This window comes from Mauremys reevesii, linkage group 9 (assembly GCF_016161935.1).
Source record: "Mauremys reevesii isolate NIE-2019 linkage group 9, ASM1616193v1, whole genome shotgun sequence".
NCBI lineage: Eukaryota > Metazoa > Chordata > Testudines > Geoemydidae > Mauremys > Mauremys reevesii.
In genome coordinates this window covers 78,486,877-78,514,141 of record NC_052631.1, presented here as the reverse complement: position 1 = coordinate 78,514,141, position 27,265 = coordinate 78,486,877, and the positions used below count along the sequence as shown (strand labels likewise).

At 46.4% G+C, this 27,265-nt stretch overlaps 1 protein-coding gene across 1 annotated transcript in view; it reads left to right on the top strand.

The window, feature by feature from the left end:
- The window catches only part of EDA (ectodysplasin A), a 209,207-nt gene that overhangs the window by 160,602 nt on the left and 21,340 nt on the right, over positions 1-27,265 (top strand). The window contains exon 3 of the mRNA XM_039488739.1: positions 22,605-22,634. Within this exon, the coding sequence (XP_039344673.1) occupies positions 22,605-22,634 (30 nt within the window). The remainder of the gene's footprint in view (positions 1-22,604; positions 22,635-27,265) is intronic.

The following is a 27,265-nucleotide window of genomic DNA, read 5'->3' as shown; positions in this document are numbered from 1 at the left end:
GACTGAGAGTCAGGAGAGCTTGGTTCTGCCACTGGTTTACCGTGTGACCTTGGCCATGTCACTTCACTCTCTTTGCCTCTGTTTCACCTCCCATCTTTTACCTGTCTGGTCTGTGTAGATTGTAAGCAGTTTGGTACAGCGGTCATTATGTGTTTTGTATAGCATAGTGGGTCCCTTATCTTTGTTGGGGCCTTTATGTGCTCCATAGTAATGGAGCTCCCAAGCAGCGTACAGGGACAGCATCCTGGTAAGAATTCCAGAATCTTCCCCTTTTCCAGAAGTTGCTGGTGAGAACTGAGGTCCAACCAGACTGATGTCTCAGGGCCTCATCTTTTTATATGACCTTCACTTCGTAGATGTTTGCTATTTAGGAATACAGGAATTTCTATAGCAGAGGAGACCAATGATAAATTAATCAGGTATCCTGCCTTCAACAATAGTCAGCATCTGAAACCTCACATAAAAGTACACAAACCCTTGTAGAGGATATGGTATAATTTTCAAGACCTTCCTGTGACAATTTTGGGAATCTGTCTGTGTACAACTTAGAGAGACAAGGTGGGTGAGGTAATATCTTCTATTGGACCGACTTTTATTGGACCGACTTTCGAACCACACAGAGCTCCTCTTCAGGTCTACAGAAATAGGTCCAATAAAAGATATTAGCTCACCTAACTTGTCTGTCTAATGTCATGGGACCAATACGGTTACAGCTACACTGTGTACAACTTATGAATTCATGTGGATGGTATGCAATGGTTGTATCATGAAATGTGTCTGTGGGTATGTCTACACTGCAGCTGGGAGTGAGCCATCCAGCCTGGGTAGATAGATTCACAGTAGAGGGGCTTGAGCTAGAGTGCTAAAAATAGTGCAGATGTTGCGGCTCGGGCTGAAGCTCTGGTTTTTCTTCAAGTCATGTCCCTTTGGGTGCTCCACATCAGAATATGTGCGCATCAGTTCACTATTGATCAGAAATTTTTGCCCGCATCCACAGCCTCGAGTACAGGTTATGCCCAAGGTGCTGGGCTTCCAAACCTTGCCAGGCCTGCCACGGGTCCTTTCCGCACAGTGACAGACATTCAAGCTGCCTGCGCTGCCTGGGAGAAACCTATATTCCCTCTAAATTTAAAATCTGCCTAGGATTTTAAAGCATTATGTTCTCATGCCCCTCTCGGGGACTGACATGGCCTACGGTGCCTCTGTCCTACAATCCGTACAGTATCTACTTCTTTAGCATCCTCCTCCATGATGGAGGTATTACTTGGGAGTCTCCTGATGTGGAGCCCCCATAGGGACATTACTTGAAGAAGGAGGTGTGTACTTTGTACAGTAACTAGAGTTCTTTGAGATGTTTGTCTCTGTGGGTGCTCCACTACCTGCCCGCCTTCCCCTCTTCTTTGGAGTCGTCGTCTTGAGACTTACATGGTTGAGAAGGAACTGGGGTGATGACAGGGCACAAGTGTATCTAGGGTGCAGGCATGGACTTGTGGACACTGCTGACAAAAATCTCCAACCAAGAGTGCATGGGTGTGTACATACCCTGATATGGAGCATCCATGGAGGGACACAAAGAAATCAAGTTACTGTACCAGCTGCTGCCAGGGGGAGGGACAGAGGTATCCCACGTTATCTCTCCTTCTCAAGCCTATGAGGTCAGGTAGGTTTGAGAACCTGAGCTCCAGCCTGAGTCTTAGTTTTTAGCATGCTAGCTGAAGCACCTATAGCATGAGTTTGTCTGCCTGTGCTGGGAGGATCACTCCCAGTTGCAGCATAAACATACCCTTAGTAGATGTTGAATTCACCATTTGCTCACAGGGCTAAGGCAAGTCTCTCTCAGAGCCGAGACAATGGAGATTCGTTAACCTTACCAACTGTTTTCTGACCAAAATATGAGCATGCTATGGAGGTTGGCTGAGGCTGGAAGAAGCTAGTCCTTCCATCTCCTCTGCAAGGAGGGGATAGTGGAAAATCCCAGCCATGAGAACAAAGAACCTAGATGTTGGTATGGAGATATAAAAACTCGAGAAGCCCACGGGGACAGACAAGGTTTGGGCAGTAGAGAGGAAGAGACAGGCATGCTTTGATAGGAGCGTGGTCTGGCTTAACTGAAGGACCAGGTAAGGTCAGAGCAAGCTAGCAGAGCTGGACAGGCTCAGTGATTCTGAAGAGAAGTCATGAGCTGCAAGAGGAAGACACCCTGGAGCAGTCTGCTCAAGCCCAAAAACTCCCAAGAGTGGTAAGAAACCTGAGGCAGGGAAATGCATATAGGTGTGTGGTGTTTTGTACAGATGTGTATGTTTCTTATGCTAATAAATGAAAACTAATGGTGTTTTAGAATCCCGTGCAAAGTCTGTCCACTCTGTCTGTTGGCTTCCACTGTCAAATACCCCCAATGAGGTAAACCATATACCGGAAGGCTCGTACCTTTGATGGGTTTCTGGGGAATGTGCAAGAGATGCTGGGGAGGGTTGAGGGAGATTATACTATTTTCAGGGCCTGGGCATTTGGGCCATAGGGTCCCATCACCAAGAGGATCTGCACTTGGAGTGTGTGCCTACAGGCCCTAATCCAGGGATAGTACCTAAACTCTACTCAGCCCCAGAAAGCTAAAGGCATGGGGGATTCAGCATTTGGATCCCCTCACAGCATCCAGCAGAAGGAGCTTGATCAGATCAGATCTCTGACGGTAGTTCCCAGACAAGCCACTTAAAACTCCATCTTTCTGTCTTTACCTGCACAATGAGAGCAACAGAGCTTCTCCCAAGTGGTTGTAGACATCTTGTATGTTTTTTGGATTTCACCTACGATAAATATCTCACCCATTTTATACATGGGTAAAAAGAGAGACAGGTTAAGTGACTAGTCTGGGAGTAGGGTTGCCAAGTGTCCAGTTTACGACCAGAACGCCTGGTCAAAAAGAGATCCTGGTGGCTCCAGTCAGCACCGCTGACCGGGCCGTTGAAAGTCTGGGTTGGTGGGGCTAAGGCAGGCTGCCTGCCTGCCATGGCTCCGTGCTGCTCCCAGAAGCCACGGCATGTTCCCCCTATGGCTCTTATATGTAGGGACAGCCAGGGGGCTCCACACGCTGCCCCCACCCCAAGCACAGGCTCCGCAGCTTCCATTGGCTAGGAGCTGTAGGGACGGTGCCTGTGGATAGGGCAGCACACCGAGCTGCCTGGCCGCGCCTCCGCATAGGAGCTGGAGAGTGGCCATGCCGCTGCTTCCAGGAGCTGCCTGGGATACATGTTGCCCAGAGCTTGCGCCCCTGGCCTCCTCCCATGCCCTAACCCCCTGCCCCAGCCCTGATCCCCCTCCTGCCCTCTGAACCCCTCAGCCCCAGCCTGGAGCCCCCTCCTGCACCCCAAATCCCTCATCTGCAGTCCCACCCCAGAGCCCACACCTCCAGCTGGAGCCCTCACCCCCCAACCACCCCAGCCCTCTGCCTCAGCCCTGATCACCGTCCAAACCCCTCAATCCCAGCCCAGAGCACCCTCCCACACCTCAAACCCCTCATCCCCAACCCCCGCCAGAGCCTGCACCCCTAGCTGGAGCCCTCACACACACATACCCAGCACCCCCAACCCCCTGCCCCAGCCTGGTGAAAATGGACGAGTGAGTGAGGGTGGGGGAGAGTGAGCAACAGAGGGAGGGGGGATGGAGTGAGTGGGGGCAAGGGGCGGGGCAAGGGTGTTCGGTTTTAGAAAGTTGGCAACCCTATCTGGGAGGCACTAGGTGGTGTGAGATCAGACAAGATGCCTTGCTTCTTACACTGGCTAGCTCTGTAAACTTGGGCTTCCCTTAACTTCTCAGTATAATGGGGATGATAATTTGGAGAGGGCCTAATCTCACCATCTTTCAGGTCTATACAAGATTTCATTATATACATCTATATTATATTTTCTGGGCTTGTAATATTTCTTCCCAAACAAAAACTGTGTTTATATGGAGTTAACATTGAGAATACATACCTGTAACTTAATGTTACTCATTGCAGAAATGTTGTAATTATCCCTGAAACAAATATTACAAACTCAGGAAATTCAGATTTCAGGTTGTATAGTCACTACAAAGAGCTAAAATTATTAGTGTGCTTTAGTAATTTGGATTTGATATTAGATTAAACTAATTTTTAAAGATGCATCAGTGAGCTGCTTTTTATTTTATTCTTCATGGTATCTGTCTTACATAAAACAATTCATATGGTGGCTGTATGTGTGTGTGCGTGTGCACATACACACACGACTAACTTGGGTACTTGCTTCTGTGTAGTGCTGAATATGTAATTATAACATCTAAAACCTCCCAGAGGCCCAGTAAAATTTATCCAAAGAAAGAAAGCTCTGTTCTAAATTGAATGTTGATGCTATCAGAGTATGCTTAAGATGATCCACTCTGTTCTAATCTTCACAATTTGAAACTCTACCCAAGGAGGCAGCTCACTTCGTTAATCACACCTCTTTTGAGGATATGTAATATAATCTACCTTTTGTAGGACTTACTTAAAATAGGCATATTTCCAAGAGTTCTGCTCACATCAAACAAACCAAGAAACTGACCTGATGTGGTGGAATTGGAATTATTTTTCAGCAAACCCCACCTTTATTAATTAAATGACCATAGGTGTTTTTAAAAGATGTCCCACCTATATTTTTATGTGTCTTGAAGTTTTTTTGGTTAGATTTTGAAGATATACATAGTCAATCATGGCAAATGTAGTGTGCAGAAAGTAAAATCAGAGAAAAAATGTGAAATCTATTACTCTTTATAAGAGATGCCAACCATAATATTTTTGAGTTGCACCACCTTTTTTTTTTCTATAGACATGGCATTTATCCAGCAGAGCGTAGGTCTGCAGGGGCTTGGGGCTAGAACCTGTTCTCTGAAGTAGGATAATATGCTACACTCGTCCCTTCTGCTACTTTCTGTATCGCAGGTGCTGCATTCTCCTTAAGTTAAATGAAATGCATGCATCTCAGCCAGGGTGGATTTTATTTAAATCATGATTTAAATCACTAGTCAGGAAGACTCGATTTAATCATGGATTTCTACATAAAAGTGAATTCTTGTTGGTTGTTAGAACCTTAATGCATATTCTTCACAACTCACAGATAGATGTAGGTTTCATTTTTAGAAGGTACACACTATGCATTTTTAAAGTGATTTAAAGATCACTGCTGCCATTATAGGTTTTCCCTTCTAGTGAGAGACTGGTATGGCAGATATCAAATCAATGAAGGCTACACTCAGAAAGACCTCAAGACTTCTGGAATATGCTGCTCAAACAGTTTCACTTTTGTTTCTACTGCCTGTCCCTCCCTTCTCACATTTATCTCCAGACTTCTTCTTATCCAGATATATTCCACCCCCAACAATCTTCTGTTCATTGAACTTTTTGAAACTTTGCACTTTTAGAGAGAAGTAAGGGATTGACTCTGTGTACACAGATTTGCAGAGGGACAATAGGTTTGAGGTCTCTTATTTCTCACCTCTATATATTTATATATTTATATATTTATTTTAAAACATTTTTGCTGTTAACAAGCATGTTATCTCTGGAGACACAAATCCATAGTTTGAGAACTACAAAACTAAGCATCTCTGATGGTATCTTCTAGACTGAGCACTGAGTCCCATTGGGTAGATAGAAAGATTAACCTAAATAATCTATACAGAAGCCCCTGGAACTGCATAAAATTGGGTCCGTAATCCATGTACTGTTAGAACTTGTTTACAAAACTTTTCTTAAATATTACATGAATATATGGTCTCATACTAATAGAATTAGAATTTATAATCCCTATTCCATGATGAGATATCTTTGAGCTATAATGTATCCTGATTAAAACTATATTTAGATAGCTTTTTTTCCTCAAAAAGCATTTTATCAAAAAATCCGATTTGAATAAAAAAAAATCTTTTTTTTTTTATTTTTTTTAAAAATCATGGATTTTTATCCACCCTGATCTCAACTAACTTATTGCTAAGACCTATGGCTATAATATTTCTGCTTGAAGGAAGGCCTCTTGGTTGTAGATTGCTTTGTAAATTGTAGGTACAGTGTTTTCCATTGCCACAGAACCCTACCTGTCCATGCAAGCTGGAGTTCTTCTTCGAATGCTTGTTCACGTCAATTCCTATCAGGTGTGCGTGCGCCGCATGCCTGGTTGTAGGAAAGTTTTCCCTTAGCAGCTCCCTTCGGGTTGGCTGGGGAGCCCGTTGGAATGGCACCTCCATGGCGCTCAATATATGACCCTGCTGACCTCGCCCCCCTTCAGTTCCTTCTTACTGCCCCTGCTGGCCATTGGAACTGAGTTCGCTTGCCTTGCTTCCTTAGCTTTCTTCTCTAGTTTGTAGTTTCCTTAGCTTTCTTCTCTAGTTTGTAGTTTTAGTCTAGGTTTCAGTTAGTCTAGGTTTTATGTACATAGTGTATATAGTAGTTAAGGTTAGGGAACAGAGTCCTCCCCCATACCTTACCTTCCCCTCTGCTCCAGGGCATGCCTCGGGGCCATGGGTTTAAACCTTGCAGGACCTGCAGTAAGCCCATGCCAGCTGGTGACCCCCACAACACGCCTTTGAAGTGTCTGAAGGAAGACCACCAAACAGACAGGTGCAAACTCTGCAGGCCTTTCCGCCCTAGGATGAAGAAAGAGCAAGATTTCCTTCTGATGGAGTCCGCTCTCTGTCCCCAGCCCACCATGGAGTGTCAGGATCAGGCACCGAGTGCACCGACTCCAGTCTCTATTCCAAGAGACCCTTGGCACCGATGCTCCCCAGCAGTACAAGCAGTGCACACGCATCACTGCTCTCATTTGCCGGTGCTGCACAAGCGGAATAAGAAAACTGATAGGGGCCATTCCCCAGTGCCGATGGCAACCCAATCGCCAGGCACAGCAGCAGTGCGTCCCTCGAAGGAGCACTCAGCACCCAAGGAGCAGTAGTTGGCGCCATTGACTTTGGTTCCCCGGAGGGGACTGTCAAGTCTGGCGCTCAGCGACGACTCAGACAGGCAGTGCCAGGTGAAGGAGTTGGAATTCCCCTCCACCCCGGACACTTGAAGCCACCAGGGATTTAATAGTGATGACAGCCCCTCAACCTCTGGCTATCAGAGACAAGCCTCCAGTACCGCTGCGTCCGGCGCCATCTAGAGGCAAGCCGGCCATGATGTGGCGATCACCTTCTCCGGTCTGACACCACTCACCTCGGCACCGCTCAAGTTCAACATCACTGAGGCACCAATCTCCAACTCCGGACCCCGTGTGCAGTTCCCCAGCACCAATGAGACAACAGTCTCGATCTCTGGGACTGGCAGAGCCTCACCAATCTCCCAGCGCAGGCACACTGGCATCAGTCCCCAGCGCAGGCACATTGTCACCGGTCCCCGGCGCAGTACTAGTCAGCGTCACCGTGGTCGTCACGGTCCAGATCAGTGTCATCTGACTCGGACGGGGACTCATTTTATTCCCACCATAGCAGGCATAGATTGGATAGGCAGAGAAGTGAGTCACCGGCGGCATGGCCTCCGCATTGGCAACCGCGGCCTCAGCGGCCCATTTGGACTGCCTGGGCTTATCACCAGCCCCAGGGCTCATTTTCCAGGGGCTCTTAGTCGGTGGTCTCTGAAACCCGAGCACCCCAGCCACCTAAAGAATGCCCAGGAATTGGAAACAACGACAGCACAGGGTTCACAGCCCAGATCACCACCGAAACAACCATGGCGATAGCCCCGACAGCTGGCCAGACCACCGCTGCTGCAACAACAGTCAGTACAGAGGCCCCAGGCACTGACCAGGAGGACACTAGAGAGCTGGAAGGTCAGGAGGTACCTTTTCTAGCCTCCTCATCCTCTGAAACCCTGTAAATGGCTTAACACCTCCCACCCCTTTATTTGACAGATTAATTGGAAGAACTAATACTTTTTTTAAGGTATTCAACCAGATCTATAACTAGTCAAATATAAGTAACTGATAAATACTATTGAAAATTGTCAAATAATATATTTAACAAATATATTTTCCCGCTATTCAACCAGCTCTGGGAGTAAGTTAAATTTTAAGTATATTAAATAAGCTGATACAAAATGTTAGATACAGTACACAATAAATGTACACAGCTGTTGTTGTTCTTTAAACAGCGGGATGTGGCTTTGGAAAGATGTGAGGGCACAGATCTCTTTCACCATGGTTAAAAGGATTAATCTTTGGACTAGTAGATATGTGAAATGTTCAATCTTGATACCTTGCTGCTTTTCAGAGTAGAACAGAACTTTAAAAATGTCTGACACTACAGTGGGCCTTTTCCTCCTATCCCAAGTAAAAGGAAAGAATATCAGCATTTTCTTGTAACTTTTGAAAGATCAGAAAAGTTAACAATGTTGAACAAAGATGGAAGTTTAGACAAAGGACTGTCTTATGTTGTACCGGAGGAGTCTCATGACTATATGATTGCACCAGCTGAAATATCCAACTTCTCCTGCTGGAGATGAACAGATGCAAACCCCAGAGACTCAGAAGCTCCCAAAGCTGCTAATAATGTATTTTTTTTCATGTCAGAAGTATTTTTGTGTTTGTGGAAAGATCCACTTGCACAGCCCCAGCATCTCTCTCTGCCGTGCTTGGAACAGATGTGCGTGTTGTAATATAGACTGTGAACATTGACATCCCATGTGGTTCTCATTCCCCTCATTCGTCTTTGAAGCTAATTGGTTCCATCCATTTCAAATGTGTTTGGCTCACCACAGTTATTTGTACTTTCACTCTGTTTATAGTTCTAATGGTGTGATATATATATATAACATGAAATAAACTCTCATGACTCAAAAGTCTGAAGAGACAGATACACAACACTCAAATTCCATTCTGATTTTTTTAATTTTAAATTATGTTCTCTGCCAGCTCTTCCTTTGCTTCTCGGAATGCTATAGCTAGGCTCTTTAGTGATAGCTGGTATGGTCATTGCTAATTCTATAGTGTGTGTAATTATGGAGTTCAGAGAATAAAAAATGGGAAGCCTGCAGGACAGTGTGGACACGCACCTCTGTCTCTCCCTCTCTTTTTTTCCTCTCTGGGACAATGGAGGAAATTTTGCAATGCAGCTGTCTGCACTGTACCTGACCTTTTTGTTTCTTCAGAACCCTTTGTTTCTGTAGTGAAGTGTCTTTCTCCTGGATCTGAATGATTTGTTGGACAGCTTTATAATGTTAGTGAAAATCGTATTCTTTGTTTTAATATCTTTAGTATGTAAAATTGCTAGAGCTGGCCAGAAAATAAAAAGCCCTTTCCACAAAAAAATTTGTGGTTTTGAAAAAAAAATTGTCCCAGATTGGGACAAAAATAAAAAACACAACTTTTTTTTTTTGTCAGCCAGGATTACAAGAAAAAAGTCTGTATTAGGGAAACCCAAACAGAATTTGTGACTTCCCAGCTGCCAGCCTAAAAGGATCTTGTTAATTTCAAAAGTGAACTTGAATAGAGCCTTTCAGCCCAGCAGCCAGAGAGGCACAGTATGGGATGTTCAGCCTCCTCCCAGCCCCAGGGCCAGAGAAGCAGAAAGCTGAGATGCTCAGTACGTTCGGAGCTGGGGAGAGGTAGGGAGGCTAAGTGCCTGGGTTCTCTGCCGCTCTAGCCCCAGTTCTGGGGGAGAGGCTGAAGGGAGGTAGAAGTCAGGTGAGCAGCCAGGGAGCAATAATTTCAGTTTTCCATTGAATTTTTTTCCAAAGCTGAAATTATTCTGCAGTAAATTTTGGTTTGGGGCTAGCAGATACTTTCTGGGGTTCTTCTCTCAGCTTTCTTCATCGTCAGAGGTAAAATTATTATTATTTATTCCTTTGTCCAGGTGCCTCAATCAGCTTGTTCTAGCATTGCTGATCCCAGATGGCTTCCTTTCCCTCTCTCCACCCCAGAGAAATACTATAGTTCCCTTCATATATGGCTCAATTCAGCAAGCTGCAGAGCACGAAGACCCTAATCCAGCACAGCATGCACCTGCTTAATAAGCAGACAAGCAGTGATGTCAAAGGAGGCATTTACAAGTTTCTGAAAGTTACTCTTTTCCCCCCACCACTGTAACAGAGACTGGGGTTCAGTGACTAAAAAGGAGGTTGCATTATGTTCTTTAAAATCTGGTATCTGCAGAGGATTTTACTAAATATTAGGCCAAGCATTAGATAAAAATAAACTTGTATGAACTATATTCAATGGAGTTTTGAAATCAGAGTAGGTGCCTCATGAATTGCTAACATTTTACAGCTGGCCGAATTAGGGTAACTTCCAGTATTGTAGAAAAAGTGCTGGCTTTTCCCCACCACAACTTGTAGGTGCAACTCATTTGTTCCGTCCTTCCCTTCCCCGAAGATGAGAAAGGTGCAAAAGAGTTGTTATTGAGTGATGTATTTACTTCTCTCAGTACATGACCTCCGTTTAGAGGAGAATTCAGTACTATATCACTGTTCAAATCAGGGTTCTGTGGGATTTGGCCAGTGAGCCCTTGGGCTTTATTTGAGAAGAGAACAAAGAGATCCCTGCAGTTAGACAGCACTAAATTGTGATCAATATTCAAGTGTAAGTGTGTCTTTTAAATGGACACTGTCACCTTAATAATCAAATTTTAACTAAAAATTAAAGAAAATACTGTGTTTTCTCAATGTTTACTTTGTGTATTTGACAATACTACTTATGATCAGTTACAATGTTTCCCCTGTTTAACCAAGTACATTTCCACGTGTGTGTGGGAATTTCATGAAACTTGACGGGGCAGATTTAGTACACAAAACTGCTATTAACTCACTTTTTAAATTTGATTAGACTTCAGGTTGATCACATTTAGGAGCCTAAGTCCCATTTTCATAAGTGCGTTAGAAGTAGAGCTGTACAAAACTCAGAATTTCCAATGAATGGGAAATTTCAACATTTCAAAATTTATCACTGCAAATTGGTACGAGTTGTGCATATGATGCACCATGTAATGTAAAAATAATGAAAGTAATAAAAACAAAAAAGCAAAATGAATTTTCGAAATTCTAATATGAAATTTTCCATCACTAAAAATGATTTGTTTAGATGTGATTTTTTTCCCCTGTGAAATTTTTGTCAAAATTGATACAATTTTGCAAAAAAAAAATTGAATTTTTTTTTCTAATGAAAGAATGTTCAGACAAAAGTTTTGCAACTGGTACTACTTTAGAGTCAAGCCTCCACTGAAACTCAATTAAATGTAGGTGCTTTTGAAAATGTTACTCTTGTCTTTTTCTTCACATTCATAATAAGCTGTCATTAACACTGTCAAAAACCCTTAATTTTGAGAGTTCATAACTGAAAATTTCCTTCAGTTGAAAAGTGGTCATTAATTATATATTTATTGTGATAACAAAAAGTTGGAAAATAAAGCATATGCAACTATAATTATTAAGAGGGATGAAATCCAGCTTGAATGATATTGTGTTGTCACTTTTAAATGTAATTCTATAGTATTAATTTGACATGTCATTTTACTTTTGTAAGCATTCCTGAATTATGATATAAAATGCTTCTGTTGCTAGAATGTTAATGACTCTGACAAACCAGTTTTCTGGAAAGAACTTACCTATGAAGTTTGCTTGTCCTTTCTTTTTTGGCTTCAGTGCACTTCAGTTTATTATCCATTTTATTCCTTTTTTGCCCAAGAAAGAGGATTGGAGATAACAAGGAGAGGGACTCTTTGAGAAAATAATTTTATTTGTGTTGCCAGCTTTTTCTCTTTTCTTTCTCCAATCAAAACTCAGTTTTGCTTTATTTTTATTATGTTCTTATTTAGAATTTGTTGGACTTACCTTGCTATTCCCATGAGATTCTCTTTATGGAAGAAATGAAATTAAATAAATAGCATCATCTGCAAATCTTTAACTCTTGTGAAAGTTCTGAAGCCAGACAGTTGTTCATTAAAGTCCTTAACTTTTATCATTAGCAAAGTATAATTAGTGTTATGGCCCTGATTCAGCTGGGTACCTTAGCACATGGTTAATCTGCATCATGTAAGAGCCCCATTGAAGTCCAGGCACCTGCTTACGTACCTTAGTGAGTTGGGGCCTGGAGGAGCATATGTTGAGCCTATAGGTTCAATGGGCATATTACCTGACTCAGTGGCATAGCTAGGAAAACTGGGTTGGCCCTGGCTTTCGAGTGGGTGGGCAATGATGGGGGGTGACAGGAAGGGGCACGGGAGGGATTGGGTGTCCTGGGGAGGGGGGCAGGAGGGATTCCCCCCCTTACTGCTCAACAGCCACCATGAGGTAGAAGGGGTCCCCGCCAGGGCTCGAGCTCTGCCCACCCCTCGTGACCCCAGCTTGGTCTCTGTCAGCCCAGCTGCGTCCCCATCCTGTCAGCCGCGCACTGCTGCCCTGGTTTCTGCCCCACCACTACCCCTGCCCAGACCATTTCCCACGAGGCACACCCACCACTGGGCTACTGCTGGGGCCAGAGACCGGGGCAGGAGTGCACAGCGCTAGCAGGAGGGTGATGCAGCTGGGCTGACAGACATTGAGCTGGGTCGGGAGTCCCAGCCTGTGGATCTGGGGGTCTCCGGCCCCAATTTGGATGGGCCTGGATGCTAAGGTCAGCAGACTCAAGCTCTCAGGTCTTGGGTTCCGTGGCTGAAAATTTGCAGTGTAGGCACTGTGGCTTAGGCTGGAACCCAAACTCTGGGACCCTCTAGCCTCACAGGGAGCCAGAGCTCAGGCTCCAGCCTGAGCCCAAACATCTACACAGTGGTTTTTAGCCCCTTTGCCTGATCCCCATGAGCCCAAGTCAGCTGACTCAGGCCAACCAGGGCCATGCTGCAGGTCTTTTATCCCTGTGTAGACTTAAAATAAGCAGTGCTATAGCTGCTTTTGTGGCTATAACTTGTGTGTATTAGTGTTTGGTTTCTGTTCTCTACATCAGTGGTCTCCAAAGTTGGGTGTGTGCACCGCAAGGGGTGCGCAAGAGGATCCTTCAGGGTGCATGTCAGGAGGAGCGCTACTTCGGCAGTTCAGGTGGCTTTTCTTCTTTTTTTTTTTTTTTGCTTGGGGCGGCATGAGGTGTGTGCTCAAAAATTTTTTACTGATGGGGTGCATGATCAAAAAAGTTTGGAGACCACTGCTCTACATCATTTGTTCAAAGCCTTTCTGGGTAGCTCTGCCAGTTTACCAGACCTCAACTGTATTGCCCATTACCGATCTCTGATTCAGTTATAAACATAATTTGCAGTGGATCTTAAACTACTCCAAATCCCAGTCTTGTGAGTGGCTCAGGTTTTCACTGTGTATTATAAATCATATAGTTGAACATGTAGAGGGCAATAGGGTAACACTGGGGCCCAATATAGAAGCAAAAGCCTGAAATTACCCTGCTCTGTTTGTCAGTGCATTGACACCTCTAAGCCGGTGGTTCTCAACCAGGGGTACATATACCCCCGGGGGTACTCAGAGGTCTTCCGGGGGATATATCAACTCATGTAGATATTTGCCTAGTTTTACAACAGGCTACATAAAAAGCACTAGCAAAGTCAGTACAATCTAAAATTTCATGCAGACAATGACTTGTTTATACTGCTCTATATACTAGCCCCGGACCCGCCCCCATTCCACTCCTTCCATGAGACCTTGCCACTGCCCTGCCTCTTCCCACCCTCCCCGCCCCCATTCCAACCCCTTCCCCCAAAGTCCCCATCCCAACTCTGCCCCCTTTCCCAAATCCCCACCTCTGCCCCACCTCTTCGCCTCCTCCCCTGAGTGCGCGGCTCCCCGCTCCTCTCCCCTCCCTCCTGGAAAGCGCTAAGTGCTGCCAAACAGCTGTTTGGTGATGGGAAGCGCCTGGAGGTAGGCAGAGGAGCAGGGATGTGGCGTGCTCGGGGGGAGGGAGGACGGCAGGGGATAGGAGCCGGCAGCCACAGGAAATAACTCCAGGGGGGCAGGGAGCTTGGCGGGCCGCAGCAAGTAACTCCACGGGCTGCATGCAGCCTGTGGGCTGCATGTTTGAGACCCCTGCAATACAATATGTGCCTAAAAACCACCTAATGAATTGTTATATCAATGTTCATCATATCTTCCAGCACCATCATAATCATAATACTTCTGGAAACGTTTTTGTGGAGTAAGACTTGAAATACAAGGCCTCAGTCTGGAGGAAGGGAAATGTATAGTGTTATTCCAGAGAAATAGGGATGGGGGTTCAGGTCTCATCCCCAGAGCATGAAGGAGGGGAATTTAAGTATTTAATTTTGTCATATTTAATAGTTTTTTGTGTGATTAATTTTTTTATTAATTTTCATCAAGAGGCAAACATTAAAAATTAAAAAAGGTAAATGGTTTACAGCTTGTATCTGTGACCAAATACTGCACATTTCATAGAATATTATGTAAAATTTTGCTGTTGTGCAACTTTACAACTTGTCAAAGCTGCAATACAAAATAGACAGTATTACACAGCCATAATATGTTTGGATGGGGGTTAGCAAAAAACAGACATACGCAAAAAAGAAGGAAGATGCGATGGGGTGTAGGAAGAGGGAAAGAAAAAGCAGAGGTGTCAAGTGGAAGTGGCATTATTTGAGCTATCTCAGCATTCTTTGTCCAAATGTTTCAAGAAACGAGGTTCAAATTTCTTTGAATTCATATAATTGTTCTCTTCGTCTATAAGCTATTCTTTTTTGCTGCTAACTTAGATAGGTCCAAATACCAGTAATCTATTCTGGGCACAAGCCTACTCCTCCATTTTTGTAAAACCATGCACTTGGTAATCATTGTGGCCTTCAGTCTTTGCGGTGGAGTTAGACCCAGCATTGTAGGTATATAACCTAGGATATAATTTTCAGCTGAGGTTTGGTTGCTGAAGCCAAGCACTATTTTCACTCTAGTGTCCACCTCTTTCCACAGCTGCCTGATTGCTGGACAGTGCCATTGCATGTGGAGAAGGAAAGGCCCCCATCTTGCATAAGCTCTGTGACATTTTGAATAGCATATTTTCTGTAACAAGCATAGCCTGAGTTCCACAGAGGCATTTTTAACATTCCATAAAATACTTTGCCATTGGCCTTCTTTTAAGGGCTGTGATAAATCCCCTTCATACACATCCACAAAACTCCAGACCAGTGGAGTTCCTCTTCACTAGTAAACATACATAGTAGACATGGGCAGATTACCACTTGTGATATTAAAATGCCAGTAATGATTCTGGTGAACTCTGCCTATCTCTTGTTCCCCTGGATGATGAGACCATACACCAGCCACCTTGACAGCACCAAGCAAGGATTCAATTACCAACTCAGCAGGTACAGACTGAACTGTAAGAACGACCATACTGGGTCAGACCAGTGGTTCCTCTAGACCAGTACCGTATTTTTCCGTGTATAAGACTATACTTTTTCCTAAAATCCTTAGACTAAAAATTGAGGGTAGTCTTATACACGGAAGTAAGCCCCCTATTCCCTGCCTTCTGACCCCCCCAACCCCTATGCACCCCCCCCACCCCTGAACTCCCCTGCCCTCTCTCCAACACCCCCTCCCTGCCCCCTTACCGCGCGGCCTGCACGTGGCGGGATCCGGCGAAGCGGGACGGGGAAGCGGGGCCGGGCGGCCGTGGACGGGACCCGAGCCAGGCAGCCAAAGCGAGGGCGGGTAAGCGACGGGCGACGGCGGCAAAGCCGGACCGGATACGCCGGGCCGGGCAGCAGGCGAAGCGGGACCAGGTAAGCGGGGCCGGGCGGGCGGCCGGCGAAGTGTGGACGGGGAAGTGGGGCTGGGCGGGCGGCTGGCGAAGCGGGGCCGGGTAAGTGGGGCCGGGTGGCAGGCAAAGCGGGGCGGGCGGGGCGGGCGGCGGGCCGGCGGGGCGGGCGGCGGGCGGCGCCGCGGGGCGGCGGCGGGCGGCGGCGGCAGCGGCGGCGGCCGGCGGCGGCGGGCCGCGGCGGGCGGCGGCCGCCGCGGGCAGCGAGCGCGGGGCGAGCGGCGGGGCGGGCGGCGGCGGCCAGCGGGACCGGGAAGCGGGGCGGGCGGCCAGCGGCGAGCCGGGCGGCTGGGGACGCGGGCGCCGGGTGGCTGGGGACGCGGGGGGCCGGGGACGGGGTGGGCTGGGCGGCCGGGGACGCGGGGAGCCGGGTGGCTAGGGACGCGGGGAGCCGGGCGGCTGGGGATGCGGGGCTGGGGAGCCGGGGAGCAGGTGGCTGGGGACACAGTGGGTCGGGGAGCCGGGGCCGAGGGGCCGGCGGCTGGGGACACATGGCTGGGCGGCCGGTGAGCGGGCTGCTGGGGACGCGGGGAGCCAGGGGGTCGGGGACGCAGGGAGCCGGGCGGCCGGGGACGCGGGGAGCTGGGCGGCCGGGGACGCGGGGAGCCGGGCGGCTAGGGACGAGGGCGCCGGGCGGCTGGGGATGCGGGGCTGGGGAGCCGGGGAGCAGGTGGCTGGGGACACAGTGGGTCGGGGAGCCGGGGCCGAGGGGCCGGTGACTGGGGACGCGGGGAGCCGGGGGGTCGGGGACGCGGGGCAGGAGTCGCGCGGCCGGGGACGCGGGGCCAGGGCAGGAGCCGGGCGGCCGGGGACGCGCGGCCAGGGCAGGAGTCGCGCGGCCGGGGAGGGATGCGGCAGGAGCCGGGCAGGGCCGCCGCCGGAGACCAGCCGGGGCGCATGGCCCTCCTCGGCCCCTCTACCCCTACCTCGGCATTCTCTTCCTGTGCCTGAGCGGCAAAGTCGCGGGGGGGACAGCTGAAGCGCGGCTGGAGCGGCAAAGAAAACAAAACAAAACAAAAAACCTGAATTTGGGGTTAGAAAAGTTGGGGGCGTCTTATACATGGGGGCGTCTTATACACGGAAAAATACGGTATCTTGTCTTCCTATAGTGGCCAATGCCAGATGTTTCAGAGGGAATGAACAGAACATGGCAATTTATCTAGTGACCCATCCCCTGTCGTCTGGTCCCAACTTCTAGCAGTCAGAAGTAAAGAAACACCCATACTGTGTGGTTGCAGCCCTGACCATCGTGGCTGATAACCATTGATGGACCTATCTTCCATGAACTTTTATATAATGCCTTTTTTTTTTTTAACCAGTTATACTTTTGGCCTTCACAACATCCCCTGGCAATCAGTTTCAAAGGCTGACTGTGTGTTGTGTGAAGAAATACTTCCTTATGTTTATTTTAAGACTGCTGCCTGTTAATTTCATTGGATGTCCCCTGGTTCATGTGTTCTGTGAAGGGATAAATAACACTCACTTTCTCCATATCATTCATGATTTTATAGACCTCTATCATGTTTCCCTTCAGTTGTTTCTTTACCAAGCTGAATAGTCTGTCTTTTTAATTGCTCCTTCTATGGAAGCTGTTTCATACCCCTAATTATTTTTGTTCCCCTTCTCTATTCTTATTTTTATGTCCTTATGTTTTCTGACTGTAAGCAGCCTGACACAAGGGCCATTACAAGAGCTCAACATGGAGCTATGCAGTTAAAGGAAGCCTTGAAAGAACACTTTAATGGTCCGCCACAGTAATCCATTGTGTTGGACTGTGCTCTGGTCCTGCAGTTTTGGGGACTTTGGGAATTATGCAGTTTTTGCTGTACATTTATAATTAATACATTGTATATTTCACTGAACCAGAGTTCTTTGAGTAGTGTCCCTGTAGGTACTTCACGTCAGGGGTGCCTGCAACTTTGATCGGAGATTTTTGGTAGCGGTGCCCATTCAGCCCATGCATCCCCCCCATACATCCCCATGCCCTGCGCTGAGGTTATATATGGCTGCATGGGCTAACCAGCCACAGTTCCTTCTCAGCCACCTTCAGCCTGCAACAGAATCTCCACAGACCTGTTCTCTCTAATATTTCAGCAATGTATGTATGTTAGCATATAGTTAGTTACCTTATAGAGTTTATAGTTGTTGGAACAGGTGTTCCCTTTGTTCTTTTTTTTTTTCTTCTTTTTTCTTAAAAAGAAAACAGAAAACAAATTTTATCCATTAAAAAAAGGGTTAGATCAGGGGTTGGCAACCTTTCAGAAGCGGTGTGCTGAGTCTTCATTTATTCACTCTAATTTATGGTTTCGCGTTAAAACATTTTAATGTTTTTTAGAAGGTCTCTCTCTGTAAGTCTATATATTATATAACTAAACTAGTGTTGTATTCTAAAATAAACAAGGTTTTCAAAATGTTTAAGAAGCTTCATTTAAAATGAAATTAAAATGTTGATCTTACGCTGCCGGCCCACTCAGGCCGCTGCTGGTCTGGGGTTCTGTTCACCTAGGTTGGCAGCGGGCTGAGTGGGGCCTGCGGCCGGGACCCCGGCTGGCAAGGGCCGGTCAGCCAGAACCCAGGACCAGCAGCAGGCTGTGCGGGGCCGGGACCCAGAGGGCTGGGGGTAGAGGGCTGGAGTCAGGGCTGGGGGCTGGGTATGTGGGAGGGTGTAGGTGTCAGGGCAGAGTGGGGGCTGGGTATGGGTGGGGGTGCCGGTGTCAGGGCTAGGGTTGTGGGGGGAGGGGATGAAGGAGTCAAGCAGAGGGCTGGGTGTGTATGAGGGAGGTACAGGGCTCAGGGCAGGGGCCTGGGGGGGTGTGAGGGTGAGGGCAGAGGGTGTATGTGGGGGTCAGGGCTCAGGGGAGAGGGCTGGGTGACTCCCCCCTAAGAACTCCCAACACCACTGCTCCTTGTCCCCTGACTACCCTGTCCTGGGACCCCTGCCCCCAACTGCCCCCCAGGACCCCACCCCCATCTAAGCCTCCCTGTTCCTTGTCCTCAGACTTGACCCTATCCCCTACCTGTCCCCTGACTGCCCCGACCCTTATCCACACCCTCATCCCCAAACAGACCCCCAGGACTCCCATGCCCCATCCAACCGCTCCCTGCCCCCTGACAGGACCCCCAGAACTCCTGACCCATCCAACCCCCCAACTCCCTGCCTGCGCCAACCCCTCTCCACACTCCTGCCTCCTGACAGGACCCCCAGATCTCCCAACTCATACAACCCCCCCAGCTCCTTGTCCCTTGACCACTCCCTCCAGAGACTCCCCAGCCTAACTGCCCCCCCGGACTCTCCTTGCTCCCGGTCCCCTGACTGCTCTGACCCCTATCCACCCCTTGCCCCCTCACAAACCCCAGGACTCCCATGCCCCATCCAACCCCCACTGCTCCCTGACTGCCCCCTCCAGAGACCCCCGCCCCCTCCGGGACCCCACCTCCCCATCTAACCCACCCTGCTGCCTGTCCCCTAACTGCCCCCACCCCTTATCCAACCCCCCCCCCAGCCCTGGGCCCTTTACCTTGAGGCTCCACGCAGAGCCAGACACGCTGCCCTGCGGGAGAGCACAGTCCCGGCCCTCAGAGCGCTGTGCGTGGCAGCGGCAGAGCTCCAGTTGAGCAGGGAGCGTGTCTGCCTCCCCGCGGAGCCAAATGCTGCCCCGTGAGAGCGCACAGGGCGGCATGGCTCCAGGGGAGGGGGGAGCATTTCTGCCTCCCCATGGAGCCAAACACTGCCCCGCGGGAGCGCGCAGCCCCGACCCCCAAAGTGCTGCACGCGGCGGCAGGGCTCCAGGGGAGGGGAGAAGGCAGGGGAGGGGACGGCAGCTTGCTGCGTTCGGCCCGGCGCTCCGGCCCCTGAGCGCAAACCCCGCGGCTTGCCGTGCCGGGAGAGTGGGGCCATTTGCCCACCCCGTGTGCACGGCTATGCTTCTGCTCCCTGCTCCCACGGGGGGAGCAGAGGGCGAGGCTGGGCAGGATTTTTAATGGCATGCTGGAGTCTTCGGCCCGCGTGCCATAGGTTGCCGACCCCTGAGTTAGATAGTTGTTACAAGCTTCCTTTTCTAGAGATTTTTTTGTTATTTGACCCAGGAATGCCAAGCTTCCCGGTACTTTCCTGCCATGAGGCTATTCCAATCAGTCACTGGCATTCCAAGTGCTTCCGCTGTCTGGGTAATACTTGTATCCCCAGTAAGTGCAATATCTGCGTGTCCTTCAAGGGTAGATCTCAGAAAAATAGGGAGATGGAGTAAGCTTTACAATCCGCTTCAGATCCAGGGGCAGAGAAGCCCCTCTACATTGATCTCCCAGTACCACTAGTGTTCCATCCATGTTAAAATCTCAGTCACCAGCAACCACTAGAGATCTAGGGAATACTGGAGGATCGAGTACATCTATGGTACTGAAGTCCTCAACAACATCTTCCTCTAAGGAGAATGAGGTAAGGAGTACATCCTCGAGAAGTTGCCAAAGCACAAGAAGGCTACATAGACCTCAAGTCCCAAGGGGAGTTCCATGCAGGCACCGAGTGGTGTCAGTACTGTAACAGTGAAGAAGCGCCAGTCATCTAAGACAGACTTGGTACCGAGTTCAGGTACCTGTACCCAGAGCATCAGAGACACTGTTGAGAAGAGTCCTAAGCCCGTTCCCGAACAACACTTGGTAACAGTAACACGAAAGTCAACTATACCAAAGACGTATGGTAAAGATGGGATTAGAGCCAACTCACTCTCATGCCAAGTGCTTGGTACCAGCTGCATTGGTACCAAAACTATCCTCCACAGGTTCTCAATTGACCCTATCTTTGATACCCATCAATACCGCAAGAATGTAGATACCCTAAGGAACTGATAGTACCTTTGGGGCTGGAGTCTTTTCCTCAGCCAGTCTCCAGTTTCATATCTCAAACTACCTAGCGCTTATGACCAAATATGACTTTTTGATCTATGGGCAGATGGTGGATATTGCACATAAACTACCTTAGCAGCATCATGCCTGCTTCCAAGCTCCTCTACCTGTTTGTTGTACCATTGCCTCTAATTGTATTATTAAAACAATGAAAAATCAATACCAGTGCTAACTTGGGGGTGGGCTGGGTGCCATCTTCACATTTAAAAGTTGCAAGGAAAAATATGTGCAAACATTTACCCAAGGTTCCTTCCCCAGTCATCTGGCTCATCCATTGGCAGCACTGGCTAGATTACAGTGGAGTCTCAAACAGGTCCTGGTTCATGGCATATCTGGACTCTCTCTCTCTCTCTCCTGTCCCCACCCCACATTTCCTTTCTCCTTCTCCTCCTCCTTGCTGTTCATGGCAGGGGTTTCTTTAATACAGTTGGGCCACATCTTAATAGAGTTTCTCATGGACACCATTGCGATTACACGGGCCATCTTCACTCACACTGTCAATCACATAACTTCCCTGTGGAAAGTACAATTACTGACATGAACAAGTAATATTAGGAAATTATATATGCATTTTCAGCATTTTTATTGCATAATAGCAGCTGGAAACAAGGAGGAGACCAAGCACCATGTGACCAGCCATTTTTTCACAGATCATCATCAAATGTTCCACAGACAACAATCTGGGAGCCACTGCTTCAGTAATTTACAATAGACAAAATTCCTTCATCTTTCAGAGGAGCAGGTGAAAGCACACCAATGTACAAAAAGACTGAGCTACATTAGATCACTGGTTTCTCTACAGGTGCTGGAAAATCTAATAAAGAGCTTAGCAAAAAAGGTTTTCATTTCATGGTTTCTCAAAGCTTGCAAAGTGCTAGCTCTGGTTTCCCTTTGGCAAAAGTGAATATAGTAAACCAAGCTTTTAGTGGAGCGTTTTGTGAAGGGTTTAACACTGGCTGGGAGGGGAATATGGTTTTAATTACTTAGCTCTAAAGAAGGTTCAACCTGTCTGCACAATGGGGAAACTATTATTGGAACTCCTCAAATGTTTAGAAACAAGGGATGTGGGGAAGAGTAGGTGAGGCCGGGAATGTGAAGTCTGTGGAGTGCAAGATGGTGTTTAAGAATCAGGCCAGCACTTACATACCTGACTAGGTGAAAGTTCTTGAACGTATAAGTTCAAAGGAGTTCTTAAGATTGTTTTCTTTACAAAGTAATTCGCGAGAAATTAATCCTGTGATCTTACTGACAGCTGAAAATGTTGACACTCCCTTTAAGTGTCCATTACGTTAAATTAAATTACAATGGAAATTCATATGTCACGCACATGGGTCATAAATGAATACATTATGACTATGCAGTTATAGTGATGACCAAATTCATTCTGAGAGGGAGCACTTAAAAATTAAACTTCTTATCAGTCACTTTTTTTTAAAGAGCTTCAACCAAACCTCAACAGTTGTGCTGCAGTTTTGTGTACCAATTTTTTGCATGCACATGGCCCCACTTTTACACACACAAATTCTCGAGATGTATAATCAAAACCTATGTGCAAATTTGTGGGCAGTTTAGAGGTTGAGGTGAAAATTTGACTATATGTGTTAATAGAACCATGACTCCAGGGATGAAAAGTATTTTCCATCATAGAATTGCTGTAGTCCAGAAACAGATGGTAAAAGGAAAGAGAAATTCTGTTAGAAATTTTCACCAAAATTCACTATACTGAGTTCTGATATCAACCATCATAGTTACAGATCATCAGTTTGAGAGAAGGCAACACAGTAGGAAGATTTCACATAAGTGCCTGGGTCTAACAGATCATTTGATCATAGGCCTATGCTTCCACAGCATTGGCTTACCTTGCTATTTTGTTTTTGCGCCGAATCACATTCCAGCCACCTTCTTCATTTTTTTGTTATTGAGGGAATGCTTACTGTGAATTTCAGTATATTTCTTTTCTCTTTGTAGGTCCAAGTTCAGTTAAAAACAAGAAAAAGGGTAAGTTAAAAATCTAATTTAATTTACTTGCTCACTGCAGTGACTTTTCTCTAGCAAATGAGAAGCTACTTTTGCCTGTGAACTTTCCTGATGAATATGAATACCGGACAAGTGGCATTTTTACTCTTATCAGTCTAGGTATACCTTGCCTCATATATAATTTCCACTTCTGTTGTAGTGATTGCAACATTGAGCAGGTTCATATTTAGAAAGATAGACATTTACTAATTTTTCCCCCTAAAAGCTGGCACATCAGTATTCAGAGGAGGCAGTGTAGGGGATGCAGTTGTAATTAGCTGCATAGTATACAAATAATTCCCAAGCTTTCATATTTGTAAATGCAGTTGGCTGGGTCATGGGTCAACCTATCATTGGTTGCTTGTCCTTCATCATGTCATTTTCACTAAAATGATTTTCAGCATAATCTCTGATTCTTAAAGTTTAGTCGGCAATCAGCCTAACTTTTTAGCAAGCATGTCTTTAGTGATATGAGCCAAAGTCCATTGACTTCAGGGCTTTGGATCAGACTCTAATACCACATCCTTCAAGCTATTCAAAGTGTTCAGTAATTTATTTAAAAAGTGCTTATTAAAGAGTTTATTTTATATTAATAAGGTAATTTAGCACATTAGCCCAGTTGAGCTGCAGTGGTATATAGTACCTGAGAGCTGCTATTTTGCAGCCCTCTTTTGAAGTATTTATGTTTCTGCACAGACTTTTTGTTAGGAATCTAACAAATCAAAACACCTCAATTGCCTACCAGACTCCCTCTCAAAGGTCTGATGTCAGGAAATTGGTTTCAAAGAAGCAGTGCCATCCTACCTACTGTTACTCTTTCCTTTGCAACCCTTGAAGTATCCTTTTTATGTATTCGGTAAACGCTTGTGTACATTTACAGAACGTTGTAAGTCTGAAAAAAAAATTGCTGTGTGCAGTGCTTGCGTTCCTCCAGATGTAGCCCACATGCTTGAAAGAGAGTGCAGTACTGATCTAGGATGTGATTCAGCAAAGCATTATTCATGCATTTAAATTAAGCATATGCTTAAGTCCATCCCTGTTCACCAAATAACTTGTACGTGTCCTTAATGTTAAACATATGTGTAAGTGTTTGCTGAATAAGAACGGAGGTAAGCATGTGCTTAAAATAGAGTGACCACCCATCCCTAATTGTATGGGACAGTCTCAAAATGTACATTTCAAGTCCCAGTCCTGGGCTGAATGACTTTGGGACAGCATTTGTCCCGGATTCCCTGTGGCACTGCTCCCTGCCTGCCTGAGGCTCAGGGCAGCTCCAGCCTCTTCCCAGTATGGGGGAGGAGCTGTGGTGGGCCTTCGTCCCCACTCGCCACAAGGCCCCGTCCCCCGTCATTGTGGACAAACAATCTGAAACTGGCTGATGCTGGCTACAGTTGGGAACTCTGTCTATGTTTTCTATGAAAGGTGCCCTAAATATTATATTTTCTAAAGACCTAGTTTTAAAAAAAAATCTGAAAACTTAATCCCTCTCATGTAGGATCAGTAGAACTAGAGGCCTCATAGGAAGTGATAATTATGACATTTTAACTGCTTTGGCGCGGCAGAGGAAAAAATGGTAGTGCTGTATTAATCTATATTTTTCAGTTTCTGTGGTGCTGCCATATTTTGCAAAAACAGTGATTGTTCGTTCGTTGGCATGCCCTAAAACAGAAAAAGTCTCAATTCCCCCTGCTTTTAAGAAAGGAAGTGTCTGCATGCTGCCTGAAGACAGAGTTGGCAAGCTGGGAATCAGATAATCAAAGCACGCTCTATAAAGCTCTTCTGTGGTGGTGTTGGTGATTGCATGAGGACCCTGTGAAATCTAGCTAGATTTTTGGTATGTGGCAACTCTACGCAAGGCATCGTTTGCTATGCAGGAGCCATGCAGATGCCATCTACCTAACCATAAGTATCAGCTTTCTCTTTTGGCTCGCAGTCAAATACTGAATACTTTCAGGAGTTTTTTGAGAGGATACGCCAACACATTTTCATGTTGTGATTTCTTCCCTTGTTTTATATGCACAGTTTCAAGCATACATGTGTTCATGCTCGCTCACTCTTTCTCAATAATTCTGGCTCATTTCCTGTGGGCAAAGGGTTTCAAGTATGAGTGGAATTCTGCCCAAGAAAGTGATTTACGTAACATGTTTTGTGGCGGAGATAGAGCAACTAAGTACCTCATCACCCCCCACAAGTTGCCTGCTTGCTCTTTTTACCAAATTTGAAGAAAGTTCTTGCCCATCTTCCAGATGCAGCAATTCTTATACATCTCTTCAGCTCTGGAATGATCACCTCACTAGAGACTGAATCAAGAGTCCTCACAATTTACCGTACAGCTCTGTTTCTACTTTGTAGGTTAGTAAGTAAGATTCACTGCATAGTGGAAAATTCATTTAAATAACTTCATGCACCATGTGCTCATGTGCTGCATCAGAATTACATGTAATTGTTTTACACCTGAAGTAGCAAAATAGCCCTCTGGGGCAGGATTTAGTTAAATCAGCTGTAATGTGTATTCCATCTTGATTCCCAAGCAGAGCAAGGACAAACAACAGTGAATCTGGCTTAGGTGCACACTTGATCCTGTATTAAGGTAGTCTAGGATAGAGAATGATATAAATCAAAGGAATTAAATAAAAATGCTTTACGGGAGATGTGTAAGGATTTGAATTTTGATTCAAGGTGATAATTTCAAAAATGTGCAATTATCCTATAGGGGAGGAGAGCTTGGGGATTGAAAGAGTACTCAACCACCTGCCAGCTCATATTGGAAGAGGAATGCATGCTAATTGGGACAGAAATACTACCAACAATATACTTCATCTGCTTTTACAACTTCTGCCCACCCTCCTAAGACATGTACTTTTTCATAAAATAATTTAAATCAAATTTCTGCTTTAAAAATACTACAGTCTAGTTTTTAATTTTCTTATGACTCAAAATACAAGAGCAGGCCCAGGGAACATGGGGGAGAGAATGAGAGAATTCTGGTATTTTATAAAAGTAGTCAGCTCTCAGTTCTGTATACTAACATGTACAAGGAGTGGTGACTGTCTAACTTCCATTTCAGATAGAGACAAGAAATGAACTTTTGCGCCACCTAATGAAAGAAAAAAACCTGCATGTTCCATCAAACAACTCAGGAAAGGCACTGTGATCAGTTGTAGGTAGCTAGCACAGCAGCTCTGATTCTAGGCATCCTTGTTAACTGCTAGGTATGTGCTTAGAACATACCAAAGGGGGGAAGCCCTTCCAACTTTGTGCTCACCAAAAATAATGAGATTATTTCATTTTGCACCATGACATTGATAGACAGAAGTGCAATAACTTCCTCAGGCCTGGTCTACACTATGCGTTTAAACCAAATTTAGCAGCGTTAAACCGATTTAACCCTGCACCCGTCCACACAACGAGGCCCTTTATATCGATATAAAGGGCTCTTTAAACCGATTTCTGTACTCCTCCCCGACGAGAGGAGTAGCGCTGAAATCGGTATTGCCATGTCGGATTAGGGTTGGTGTGGCTGCAAATCAACGGTATTGGCCTCCGGGCGGTATCCCACAGTGCACCATTGTGACCGCTCAGGAAAGCAATCTAAACTCAGATGCACTGGCCAGGTTGACAGGAAAAGCCCCGCGAACTTTTGAATTTCATTTCCTGTTTGTCCAGCTTGGAGCTCTGATCAGCAGGGGTGGTGATGCAGTCCCAAATCCAAAAAGAGCTCCAGCATGGACCGTACGGGAGATACTGGATCTGATCGCTGTATCGGGAGACAAATCTGTTCTATGAGAGCTCCGTTACAGAAGACGAAATGCCAAAGCATTTGAAAAAATCTCCAGGCTATGATAGACAGAGGCCACAGCAGGGACTCAACACAGTGCTGCGTGACCAGCGTAACGGAAAGCCAAAGAATCAAATGGACGCTCATGGAGGGAGGGAGGGGGTACTGAGGACTCCAGCTATTCCACAGTCCCCGCAGTCTCCGAAAAGCATTTGCATTCTTGGCTGAGCTCCCAATGCCTGAAGGGTCAAAAACATTTTCCTGGGTGTTTCAGGGTATATGTAATCAATTTACACCCTTCCTCCCCACCCCCGAAAGAAAAGGGAAAAAAACGGAGGAAGGATTGAGTGACGACATTTACCCAGAATCACCCGCGACACTGTTTTTGCATTGGGATCTCAACCCAGAATTCCAATGGGCGGGGGAGACTGCGGGAACTATGGAATAGCTACGGGATAGCTACCCACAGCGCAATGCTCCAGAAATCGACACTAGCCTCGGTACATGGACGCACACCACTGAATGAATGTGCTTAGTGTAGCCGCGTGCACTCAACTTTATACAATCTGTTTTACAAAAACGGTTTATGTAAAATCGGAATAATCCCGTAGTGTAGACATACCCATAGAAACAATTCTAGTAGTCTTTATTTCCTGTCCTAAACTACTGTTGTGGTCTGATTAACAGTTGTTTATATTCTATCCCAGAGATGGCTGCATTTCCTTGTTGGGTAAAGTATCAGAGGGGTAGCCGTGTTAGTCTGGATCTGTAAAAGCAGCAAAGAATCCTGTGGCACTTTATAGACTAACAGACGTTTTTGAGCATGAGCTTTCGT